The 13,384-nt window shown below is 39.5% G+C and overlaps 1 protein-coding gene across 1 annotated transcript in view; it reads left to right on the forward strand.

Annotated features, from left to right (window-relative positions):
- The window catches only part of ARHGAP32 (Rho GTPase activating protein 32), a 109,327-nt gene that overhangs the window by 36,632 nt on the left and 59,311 nt on the right, over positions 1-13,384 (forward strand). Inside the window, exons 6-7 of the mRNA XM_014530617.1 lie at positions 3,053-3,139; positions 10,585-10,722. Coding sequence (XP_014386103.1) covers positions 3,053-3,139; positions 10,585-10,722 — 225 coding nt within the window. The remainder of the gene's footprint in view (positions 1-3,052; positions 3,140-10,584; positions 10,723-13,384) is intronic.

Consider the following 13,384-nt stretch of genomic DNA (forward strand, 5'->3'; position numbering starts at 1 on the left):
AATTGCCTAGACCAGACACTGTGAGGCCCAGACCCAGGGGAGAAGCAGTGGAGAAGGGGAAAACAGGAACAGGTGAGGTGTGAGAGGCAAGTTTTGGGAGACTAAATAGAGAGATTGGGGAATCAAAGGTAGAGATCAGATCTTGACCCTGGGAATATAAAAAGAAAGGATATGAGGTAGATAAATCCGGGATGATTAGGTTGGTTAACAGTGAATGGTTATGAAACCAGACACAATGGGTCCAAGGCTGCCTGTCACTACTTGAGCCAAATTAAACAGAGACGGGGTTGAATCATATATGAGCGTTTATTCCAATACTGCCGGCAGCATGGGAGAGCAGTCGGTCACCCTGGAAATTCTGCTCTGACCCCCCTTGCCAGTTGGCTGATTATATACACAGGAGGGCGAAGATGGCTAGGTGCGGCTGTGAGCGTAACATGGAAAGGGGAGGGGAGGGTCTGAAGTTGGGCCTTCAGGAGCTCAAAGAACCATAACAAGGTGGCTAATCTTCTATGATGCTACAAACAGCTCAGCCCGTTCCTGGGACCTGAGAATAGTTAGCGTTCCTAGGCAAACTCCCGGAGGGGGTCAGGGTCCGGGCACAGCAACCAAATCAAAGCACGTCCTGTCCTTGGTCTGTTCTCAAAATGTATTTCTTTTCTGAGTCATGGACCCATCGAGGCATCTTATCTTTCTACAGCCTTGTTTCATCCTTCAGTTTTCCGGGGCCTGTAAGAAAACTTCTCACTATAGTTAGTAGGTGTATAGTTATTAGACAACTGTGGCTCTATTCTTATTATGTGCCCTTCTCCACTATCAGTTATGTTATGCTATTGATTTACTTGGGGAATTAAGGAGGAAGAAGCAAATATGTGAAGAAAGATGATGAATTTAGTTTTGAAAGTGAGTATTGCATTCCAGTGAGACCATGTTTGTTTATTCAGTCATTCATCAGATAGTGACCCTTACTTAAATTCCAGGTACTTTTCAAGATGTTTGGGTTAGGCATATACCTATCTCATTTTTTCCTTATGTATAATAGTTTAAAAACCTGCCAAATGTGTATTACAAATATTTTTTATCCCAGTTTGTAACACATCTTTTCACTTAGTTTATGGTGTCCCTTTTGTGATAACTGTAAAGTTTTTGATGTAGTCAGTCTCTTATTTTTCCCTATCCGTGTTGCAGCTAAGACATTCTTTCCCAGCTGTGGGCATAACGCTACGTTCCTGTATAGCTTTATGGACTGACCTCATGCACTTGAAGGAATAGCTGGGGAAATCAGTGGGTGGGCGGGCGTGGACGCTGGTACCAGGTGTTCCTTGCATTGTCCTTTATCACTGCGGGCCCGCATGCAGCCAGTCAGGGTTTGGCTGGTTTCTCCTGACCCTGGCTGAGGCAGGTTCTGGATCCTCCTGTGCCTTTTCCAGGCTTCCAAACACATCCATGGACCTCTTGGTCTGATGAAAGTCTTGTCACTTTCTGCAACTTCATTCATTCAGGTTTCATTTCACCCATCATTTTTTTCCATCAAAAAAATCCCCTATGACTTTGTAGTTCATCTGGTTTATTTTGGCTAATGTGAGAATGAATGATTATCTCTTATAAAGGTGTTTTTGTTTATTTTATTTTTTAATATTTTATTGATTTTTTACAGAGGAGGGGAGAGGGATAGAGAGCTAGAAACATCAATGAGAGAGAAACATTGATCAGCTGCCTCCTGCACACTCCCCACTGGGGATGTGCCTGCAACCAAGGTACATGGCCTTGACTGAAATCGAACCTGGGCCCCTTCAGGCCACAGGCTGACGCTCTATCCACTGAGCCAAACCGGTCAGGCGGTGTTTTTTTTTTTAAATACTTTTTGTGATACTGCTTTCAAAAACAGAGAACATATCTTCGTCATCCTTATATTTCTTTTTTTTTATCCTTATATTTCTGATAACCTTAACTGTAATAATAGGTAACATTTATTAAGTACTCGCCGAGTGCCAGGTGCCTCAGTGAGTACTTAATAACTGTTATCTCATTTAATACTCAAAACCTCGAGAATAGTTACTGTGACATCATCTCCATTTTCCAGGTGAGAGATTACCGAGTGCCAGGTGCCTCAGTGAGTACTTACTAACTGTTATCTCATTTAATACTCAGAATATTTACTGTGACATCATCTCCATTTTCCAGGTGAGAGATTAAGTAGGGAGATCAATATTGCACAACCAGCTAGTGACTCTTTTGAACTCAGGGTTGTCTGACTCTGGCACAGAATTTGCCAGTGCACATCCCTAGTTAGGGCAGGCAGGTAAGGTGAGTGAGCGCCGTGAGTAGGATAAGAAATAGCAAAGCAAGCAGCACGACGGATGACAGTTAACATTCAGCCTCGATGCTGGTGAAAAAATAAAGAGGAATCGATTCGGTGGCAAAGTCTCTTGGAGCCACATTCACAGGGGCCGGTCGCCTCTCAGCTCCAGCCAGTTGTTGCCCATGTGAGAATATGGGTCCAATACTTCAGATTTCCTGATGTTTCAATAGAAGCCTAGAAATTGTTTGTTTGTTTTTTTTCATATAAAACCGCCCAGTTTCTAAATGCTATTTTGTGGTTCGAATAAAAATAAAGTTCAGTGTGCAGACCTGCACGGTGAGTCTACAATGGAACGTATCTGGAGCCCACGCTGTTCTCCGGGCCCCAGCCTGCAGTGTCTGTAGCAGAGCTGAGCCCGGGTAAACCAGCTGCTCACCTGCCTCTCCGTGGCCCTGGAGCCTTCCTTCCCGCTGTGCTGTAAATAAGGGCATGAAGACCTGCCCTGGAGCGAATGTGTTTTAGTTGCTGCTGTTGTGCACGTGTTGGTTTAGCTACAAGCTACAATTCTCAGAATCACATCTTTTTTAAAATCTTGAATTCTTTATCTGCCTTCAAGTAGTAGAATTCTACTCTAAGGCACAGCTTATTCCATCACGTTGATGTGAGAACGAAAGTATTACTGAACGCTTCGTTTGTTCTTGTTCACTAATCACGGCTCTCCCTCTCTCTGCCCTTTCTTCTTGGCCTCAGCTCTCCCTTTCAGAAGAGCAGAACGATGTAACGAAAAACGGCTGTGAATCGAAAGAGCTGGTCTACCTCGTGCACATCGCTTGTCAGGTAATTTTGTGAATGTGTTCTCCGTTTCACATAAAATGTACTGAGGATTGTTTTGAGCGATTGTTAAGTTCCTTTCTGTAACGCTTTTCTCATATTGCCTAATAGAATCCACAGGAAAATACTTGTACAATATTGAAAGGGAATTGGACGATGAATGGCTATTGTTAAGAAAATAAATGGTATCCTCTAAAAAAGAGGAATAAATGTCTTTATACAGAATCAAGTGGAATGCACAGTTTAGTATGACAGCTCGCATATCTTCTCTGCATTTTCAGAAAGTTTTTAAGGCTTTCGACACCTGTGAATGCATAACAGTGAATATGGAAATACAGACGTTTTGTTTTCTTTCTCTTAGTCATTTTGGCATTTCTATATGTACTCAGAGTTGAAACAGTCAGTTTAAAAGAATCCGTTTTCTAGACATTTAATTTACAAACTTCAATGGAAATTCTTCTTGTAAGAGCGAGGGGAGTCTATTGTTTATGGTAAGATGCTAAGAGCCCACAAAGTCATCTCTGCCTGAGGTGCTCACGTTTCTAACCAGGATGGTGAATTCCACTGTGGTGTAATAGTAGAATGTGCCCATGTTTTAGAACTGTGCTGGTTTTGACTTGTTTTTAATGAGATTTAAAAATATGTTACATGTAGCATTGATTATTTCCTCTACCAACTAATCAGGTAATATAGTTTATTTACTCTATGTTTATTGAGCCTTCTGCCTGTTTTCAAGCAAAAATTTCTTGTATAAAAAGTTTTTATTTTTCTTTGGGAGAGAGTACGATAGGGTCATTTATTTTATTTCCCCCCACCCCCAAAAGTATTATTTATGTACCTGAAGTTAAAATTAAATAACCTTGAAAAGTCTAAGGCTTATCTCATATGGGAAATACTGAAGTTCTTAATCTAGGTGACCTTAAAGGAAAGCCTTTCAGAATTAAGTGCTTTTTTATTTAAGTGCTTTTAGGCGTCAGAGTATGATGCTGGAAATGGAGTTTTTCTTTTATGTTTTATTGACTATCATCTCGGAAGTAGGCAGCTCTAAACCACTAAGTTTCATGTTGTATTTTTATTTGGTGAGTTAATTTTTAAGTGAGAATATTAAGTGCTTTTATGATGAGCCTTTACTAATAGACGAATATAAAACATATCTTCTGCCTGGCTGGTGTAGCTCAGTGGTTGAACATCAAAGTATGAACTAGGAGGTCACGGTTCAATTCCTGGTCAGGGCACATGCCCGGTTGCAGGCTTGATCCCCAGTGTGGGGTGTGCAGGAGGCAGCCGATCAATGATTTTCTCTCATCATTGATTTTTTTCTCTCTCCCTCTCCCTTCCTCTCTGTTATCTCTATATCTATATCTATATCTATATCTATATATCTATATCTATCTAATCTGTATCTATGAAAAAAACATACCTTCTCTATCTAGAGTACCTGGTTGACATGTCATAGTGAATTCATTAATCCCTCTATAGCCTAGCACTTTTCAGCATCTTTTTTTCTCACTATTAATTTCCACATGTTCTGACAAGGCAAATATTTTTTATTCTCATAAGCAAAACACAGTGTCAGTAATACCTGTGCTGGCTTTCAAAAATGACCTTCAAAAGTTATCTGTGGTATTTTGATACCATACAGTCGCATGTATAATTGTTATTTGATTATGCTTCCATGAGTGGTGACCTAGATAGGTAGGCTGTTTTCCTGGTAGTGAACATCTTGTCAAACTGCTTAGAAAATTTTAGACTCCTTGGTATGCTGTTTATTACATCAAAGCAGTAATTTACTGCATTGCAATAATGCCACCACACGGCTCTGCCTCGGCGTAAGTAGTCATTGCTGCCTGCCCATGGCTCACCTCCTGTATTCTTGCCATGCAGCTCAGCCACAAACCATATTAAACGAGAATCCTACTTTTTTAATAACTAAGAGAGACTCACAATCAAACCCTCTAATTTTGCAAATGAGGAAATTGAGGCCCAAATGCCTGAAGTGGCTTTTCTAAGCTGTAGGGAATCTTAGCAGGAGCTGTAAGGACTTCAGTTCTCTGATTGCCAGTTTCTCCTGCATCTCCTTGGAATTCACTGGTAACAACAGACGTGGGGGGGTTGCGTGGTCTTCAGGTAAGATAAGCTCATCACCGCTGATGGGATCTATCCATCTCAGAAGCTATTTATGCACGTTTCATATCTTTGCTAATTTCTCATTTTAATAATGTGCTCTTGAAATTCTTTTTATTTAACCAAAACCCTTGGTCCTTCATCTTAACCCACTCTCTTCTCTTGTTCTTTGATCTTAAAAATGATGGCCAATTAAATAGTGATCTTTTCCCTTCCTGTAAGTTAAGTGATAACTGCTTCCTTTAGGTCTTATCTTCGAACCTTCTAACCGTGCTTTTGCCTCTGCCCTCTAAAGTCTTAATTTCTTTAAAAAATTGTGAACCTAGAAATGTAAACTATGCTCGTCTAGTGAATTGGTCCAGAGTCAGTGGGCATTTTGGGGTGCCTATGTGTAGTCATCAGATATTCTGACATGCAGTCTGTCATTTAATTCTTACAACAACCTGTGAGGTTAACAGTCTGGTTTCCATTTTACAAGACTCACAATTGTTACTTAAAGAGAAAGACCAAGATTCAAACCTCAGTCTAGTGGGTTTCCCCCCCTATTCCTTCACCATTTCCTAATTTGATTTGTACCTGGGTGGCTACTGTGAACTTTGTGAGCCTATCCCAAATATTAATAAAAGGGACCCAAACTGGCCATCTAGGTTTTCTTGAATGACTTAAGTGGACAGGGCGTGGGTAGCACGCATATATGAATAAAGACACTTACAGAGAGAACATTAAGTGCAACTTTCAAATGAAGAGCCTCTGAGCAGAGGTGAGGCTGACTGGGTTTCGTCCCAGGCCAAGAGGCTATATAGGCTGAGTGATTGTAAAACTATTTAACAGCTGGCATGGCAGGGGCCATGCAATAGAGCAGATACTGTCATACAACCTCTGTTATCCATGTTGGTGTGTCTCAGCTGAGTGGTAACCACGGATTAAGAATTGATGTTTAATGTCTTGCCTGAGCCCTCATTCCCCTCCCTCTTGTACGAATTATTACTTAGAATAAGTTGTCTTAACCAACATAGGCTCAGGTATTTCCTTTCTTATCTTTTTATTCTATTCTCCAAGTAAATAAACTGGAAGGAAATAAAGTGTTAGGTAGAAAAACAAGTTAGCTAATGTGGATGAAGCAATGCTTTTCCAGTTTGTATCCTGATGTTTATCTGAATGGAAAAACGTTGTTTTTTTGTTTTGTTTTCTGAAAATCATACTAATTTTTTCTTTTCATTTTACTCACTTTTTAGGAAACAATTTTTCTAGTTTGAAACCAATGAAAAATTCTAAAAATCTTAGGAAATTCAGGAATATGTCAAGGTAGATATAAGATAAACTTTTATTGTCCCAAATGTTGAAAATTTAATAATAATTAAAAAAGACCAAAACTAGATAAACCCTGCCACTAATTATATTGAGCCCACTACAAAGAATGAAGCATTTATAAGTGAAATGTTAGTGGTAGTGAGTCTTAAAGGCATTCTGTAGTCTACTGTTTTATTCTTTGGCAAATAAGCAAACATCAGCTTTTAAAGGTTAATATTAAAATGGCAATTTTAAACCTAGCTGTTGCAAGAATTTATCCTAACGTGTGCTCTAATGAAAATCCTGTTCTGATCTTTCCCTTCTGTAAGTAGTTTTGTTACTGTAAGAATAATTGTTGCTTCATAAAATACTGTGTATTTTATTGTCTCTTAGCCTTATGGTTGAAATTAATGTTTCATGCTGAAGCTGGATTGTATTAACTACCTCTGTATTTTAACCAGAATTCATCAATATAATAGTTTATTTTTCTGAAGATCAAATTTTTCATAAATGTTTACAGTAATACGAAGGCTTCGTTATGCCCTAGTTGTTGAGGTAAACAGTTGGTTTTAGGGGAATGCTTTCCTACCTCAAAATATCTCCTGTATGTTGATGCTTGAAATTCCACCATTAGAAATGTATTCCTCGGTATTAAATATTTCCTCCACTCAGTCCATTTAGAAAATGCGGTTCCTAAGGAGGCGGGGTTTGCATGTGGACATTTGCAGAGCATCTGTATTCACACAATGTACAGGCTGATGCAAACCTCCTGATTTAAACCTCACACCTCTTCTGTGCCGTGTAGGTGGTGCTGTTCCCAGGCTCCCGATGAGATGAGTAAGCTGCTGCTCACAGGTGTTAGGTAACTTGTGTGACGTCCTGTAGCCAGGACACGGCCAGGCTGAGATTTAAAGCAGGTCTCTCTCGTCGCCCTGAACTTCATCATACAGTGGAAGATGTGATTCATAGCACAGTTTTTCCCCAGATAAATTTCCCATGATAAAGAGACTTCCCAGGACGTGGGTGAAGACGGTGCCTCTCAGAAAGAACAGCAGATCTCTCTCTCTCTCTCTCTCTCTCTCTCTCTCTCTCTCTGATATTACCAAGCCAGCACAAGCCACTCCCTCTTGCTGAGCCATTGTGATAGCATGCGTGTTTGTGCCCTGGAATCGAATATAATCCTCGAAACCGCCAAAATGATGTAAAGTGTACATTGAAATGTGTTCCTTCAGTGATTAAAGCGCTACAATCGGTTTTCACTGTATTTAGAAACTGAAACCACTGCTTAGCAAGGTCTGGGAGGACCTTGCACCCTTGGACTTGCCTGTCTCTTCTCCATCGTGTCTTGACAGCCTTCTCTCCTCTGCTGGGTCTCATGAGCTTCAGCCAGTTCCCAGGAGACACTACTTTCTTCCTGCCCAGGGCATTGAGCTTCCATCAGCCCCTAACTCTTCCCATTGAGCACTTGCTGGGTCTAGTTCCTTCCCAGTTTTTACTTTTTAAATGTTTGACAGTATATAGCTGTATCCCATTTCCCACTCTTTGCCCTCCTCTACCCAACCCCAATCTCCATCATTTACTTGTTGAGACTGTGAAGGTTACTGCATTCATGTGGTTGATTGTTGATATTTATTTCTGTGAACAAGACTGCTTAGATGACAGAGAACAGGATTACCTTTTAAAGTTAATGAACTTTATTTTGTGGAGCCGTTTTAGGTTCCCAGCAAAAGTGAGTGGAAAGTACAGGTTTCCCTTATACCCCTTGTTTCCACGTATGCACAGCCTCCTCCACTATGGACATTCCCTGCCAACATGGTACATTTGTTACAACCGATGAACCTACATTGACATACCATTGTCATCAAGAGCTCACTCAGGGTGCTGTACATCCTGTGGGTTTGCATCCATTTATAATGACATGGATCCACCCTTATAGTGTCACACACAATAGTTTCTCTCCCCTAACAATCATCTGTGCTCCGCCTGTTCATCTCTCACTTCCCAGGAACTCCTGGTAACCACTGATCCTTTTATTGTCTCCATAGTTTTGACTTTTCCAGAGTGTCCAATGGTTGGGATCATACAAAATGTAGCTTTTTCGGGTTGGCTTCTTTTGCTTAGTAATATGCATTTTAAGTTTCCTTTATGTGTTTTTTTTCATAGCTTCATAGCTTACTTCTTTTTATTGCTGAATAACATCCCATTGTCTGGATGTACCACAGTTTATTTATCCCTTCACCAGCTGACCATCGCTTCCAAGTTTTGGCAATTATAACTAAAGCTGCTATAAATACTCATTCGCAGGTTTTTGTGTGGACAGGACATAACTTTTCAGCTCATTTAGGTAAACACCAAGGAGTGCAGTTGTCGGACCTGATGATGAGAATATGTTTCATTTTGTAAGAAAATGACAAACTGTCTTCCAAAGTGGCTATGCCATTTCAGCAATGGAAGAAAGTCCCTGTTGCTTCACATCCTGGCCGGCTTCGGCGTTATCAGTGCTCTGGATTTTTGTCATTCCGATACGTGTACAGTGGTGTGTCCTTGTTTTCATCTGCATTTCTCTGATGACATGTGGTGCGGAGCAACTCTTCATATGCTTATTTGTCACTTGTTTATCTTTTTGGTGAAATGTCTGGTAAGGTCTTTGACTCATTTTTGAATCAGTTGTTTGTTTTCTTATCTTTGATTTTTAAGAGTTCTTTCAATATTTTGGATACTTACCGGGTATGTCTTTTGTGAATATTTTCTCCAAATCTGTGGCTTGTCTTTTTATTATTTTTTTTTTGACAGTGCCTTTGACAGAGTGGGAAATACTAATTCCAGTGAGGTCTAGCTTATCAATTCTTTTTTTTTTTATGGCTTGTGCCTTTGATATTATATCTGAAGAGTCATCACCAAACCCAAGATCATCTATATTTTCTTCTATGTTACCTTCCACGAGTTTTATTGTTTTGCCTTTTTCACTAAGGTCTGTGATCCATTTTGAGTTAGTTTTTGTGATAGGTGTCAAGTCTATGTCTATATTCATTTGTGATAGGATGTCCAATTGTTGAAGCACCATTTGTTTAAAAGACTGTCTTTTCTCCATTGTATTACCTTGCTCCTTTGTCAAAGATCAGTTGACTATGTTTAGGTGGGTCTGTTTCTGGGCTGCCTATTTTGTTCCATTGTGTTTGTCTGTTCCTTTGTCAATATCACACTTTACAGAAAATCCTGAAGTAGGATAGTGTCAGTCCTCTAGCTTTGCTTCAACATCCTGTTAGCTATTCTGGTCTTTTGCCTCTTCAGATAAAATTTAAAATCAGTTTGTCAACATCCACAAAAATAACTTGCTGGGGTTTTGATTGCGATAGCATTGTGAATGTATAGATCAAGTTGTGAAGAACTGATAACTTGACATTATTGAGTCTTTCTATCCATGAAAATGGTCTATCTCTCCATTTATTTATCTTTTATTTCTTTCACTAGAGGTTTGAAGTTGTCCTCAGATAGATCTTATATTGGACACTTTCTGTTGGATTTATACCTAAGTATTTCATTTGAGGGGGATGCTTATGTAAACGGTATTGTGTTTTTAATTTAAAATTCCACTTACTCATTGCTGGTATATATGAAAGCAATTGGCTTTTGTATATTATCCTTGAATTTTACTGTTTTACTATAATCACATATTTCGGGAGTTCTTTTGTCAATTTTGTTTTGCATATTTTACCTAGACAATCATGCCATAATGTGTACAAAGGCAGTTTTATTTTTTTCCTTCCCAATTTGTATCTTTTATTTTCTTGCCTTACTGCATTAGCTAGTAATTACAGTACAGTGTTGAAAAGCATTGGTAAAAGGGAACAGCTTGGCCTTATTCTTGATCTTGTCATGTAACTCACTACATTGTTTTGGAGTTTAACTACTTATTATCAAGTTAATAGAAGCTTTCCATTATTAAACTTAAAATCCTCTGAATGAAATACCATTTTAGAATAAGGTTTGGTTCATAATAGAGACTAATTATAGAAGCCTTTTTTTCTTACCCATAGGGCAAAAGTTGGATTGTTAAAAGAAGTTACGAAGATTTTCGAGTACTTGACAAGCATCTTCATCTCTGTATTTATGACCGAAGGTTCTCCCAGCTCTCAGAGCTTCCCCGTTCCGATGCCCTGAAGGACAGTCCAGAGGTAATTACTCCACCTAAATTAGCAGACATTTTTGCTTGTATACTAAATAAAAGCTTAGATTGAACACTCAGGATGATTTCTGGGATTATTTAATTGTTTCACGAATGAAAAATTAGCAATGTTGGGTAAGAAGTTTAGTAAAGTAGATTCAATGTACTTATAACAAACAAACAAACAAAAAACCTCAGATTGTACTGTATAAATGAGTAGACCATTCTCCAAAGAGAATATAAAATATGGAAGCAAAAATATGGAAAGAAATTGACTTCAGCAATAATCAAATAAATGCATATTCAAACAATCCTGTTTGCTTAGTTTTGATGGCCGGCTATGTCTTTGCATCCACCTGCACACCTGCCAAGTATTCCTAGTGAAAATATAAAAGAGTGAAAGAAATATTTTTAAAGGGAAGAGATTTTTTTATGACATCAGAAATAAAAAATTGTGAGGAATGTTTGAAAGTACATGGGGTAAGACTTATGAGGGCAAAAAATATAGCATAAAATACATGGACAAGAAGACAGATAAACTAGAAATCTTATAGGTAAAAATGGTGTTACATTATGAGCTGCATGATAACAGTTGGTCAACAATGGACAGCATATGTGACAGAGGTCCCATAAGATTATAATGGAGCTGAAATTTTCTATGGCCTAGCGACATAGCTGTCATAACATCAGAGTGCAATGCATTACTCAAATGTTTGTGGCGATACAGGTGTGAACACACCTGTGCTGCCCGTCACATAAAAGTATAGCACCTACATGCCCAGCTGGCAGGTCACAGTTCGATTCTTGGTCAGGGCACATGCCGGGGTTGTAGGCTTGATCCCCAGTAGGGGGTGTGCAGGAGGCAGACGATCAATGATTCTCTCTCATCATTAATATTACTGTCTTTCTCCCTCTCCCTTCCTCTTTCTGAAATCAATAAAAAGACATAAAAAAAAAATAAAAGTAAAAGTATAGCACGTATAATTATGTACAGTACATAATACTTAATGATAAACATGTTGCTGGTTTATGTGTTTATCATAATATGCTTTTTATTGTTGTTTTATAGTGAACTCTTTTTACTTAAAAGAAAAGTTTGCTATAAAACAGTATGCCGTGTCATCCGGCAGCAGCCTCACTCCTCTCGTATTTATTGTGTCTCTTGATTGCATCATTTTCTCTTGGGCTTGATTTAATCTCATGTTGTTTTGTACATAGCATGCTTTGCAGGTTTGTAGCCTAGGAGCCATAGGCTGTACCGTCTAGGTTTGTGTAAAGTGCACTCTATGATGAAATCGCCTAAGGATGCGTTTCTCAGAACATGTCCCCATCAGTTAAGAGGTGCATGACTTAAACAAAATAACTGAGAGGGGCAAACAGAGGGCTCTGAGGAGCATGATTATTACACTCAGAGAGAAAGGGAAGCAATCACATTCATGGAATGAGAGAAGAATTTTATAAAAATAAAATAGAGAACTTAGAAATGAACATATAGTCATTAAAATTAATTTTAGTAATAACAGACCTGAATAGCTGAACTACACACAACATTGACACAGATGAAGAGAGAATTAGTGAGCTGACAGATCAAACTTTATGAGAACACAGCCCAAAAGGAATAAAACGTAAGAGAATAGTCGGAAGACATGGAGAATAGATGGAGAACTCCCTACTTCCCTCTCATCGGGAGTAACTAAAAATTAATAAAAGAAAATCCCCTAAAGCTAAAAAAGGCATGTTTTCAGATTAAATGGTCCCATTAAGTGCTGCTATAATGGGGGGAAAGACACACTTCTAGAAACATGTAGTGAAACTGGAAAATGCCAAAACAAAGAGAAAACCAGAAAAGCTCCTAGAAAGCAAAACACAGATGTTCTCAAAAGAACAAGAATTGGATCAGCATTGGACTCCTCAGCGGCTGCAGTGGATGCTTGGAAACAGTACCAACCTCATCCAAGTCCTGGGGGGAAGCCATTTCAATTCCGTAATTAATTCCAAGGCAGTTAACACGTGAAGCGCCCAGCCTGTTTTGTCTTCGGGGCGGAGAGTGTAGTGTCAGCCACCGGTGACTGACAGGGCGCTTCACGTGTTAAGGATGGAGGTAAGGTAGCAACATCATCAGTCATGTGGGAACTGGCCCTACAGCAGAGCCTTGGGAACATCTTAGAGCCACCGGTTCCTTCGTGTCATAGTAAACCTACGCGTCTCTCCATCCCCATTCCCATCTCTGTCTGTGTGCTACATTGTTCTCTCTCATACTGTCTCAGAACATGGTTACCACCACTGGGTCCCAGGTTTTTGTCTAAGTTAAGACAGCAGCCAGACTGAGCTGAAATTTTGTATCCTAATTCCTGATTCCTACAGTCACTCCTGCTAGGCCTGTTTGTGTGGTGTCACATTCCTGGACCAATCGGTTGGCCCTCGGTGTAGGACCATGTATGAACATGGCTGTCCTGCCGTAGCTGGGATATTACAGAGAAAGAGTTTCAGAGTAGCTGGGAGAAGCTGGGCAGGAGCCTAGTCTGTCTCTGCTATCATCGTTTACATTTTCAACACAAAAGTAGAAAGAAAAAGCAATAAAATTAGAAGCTATCAAATAGTCTGTCCCCTGATGATGAGGCGTTAAAAGCCAAAGTTCTGTGCAATATAGGGAATTACTATGTATGTGCCTG

The sequence above is a fragment of the Myotis brandtii genome, unplaced genomic scaffold (assembly GCF_000412655.1).
Source record: "Myotis brandtii unplaced genomic scaffold, ASM41265v1 scaffold75, whole genome shotgun sequence".
NCBI lineage: Eukaryota > Metazoa > Chordata > Mammalia > Chiroptera > Vespertilionidae > Myotis > Myotis brandtii.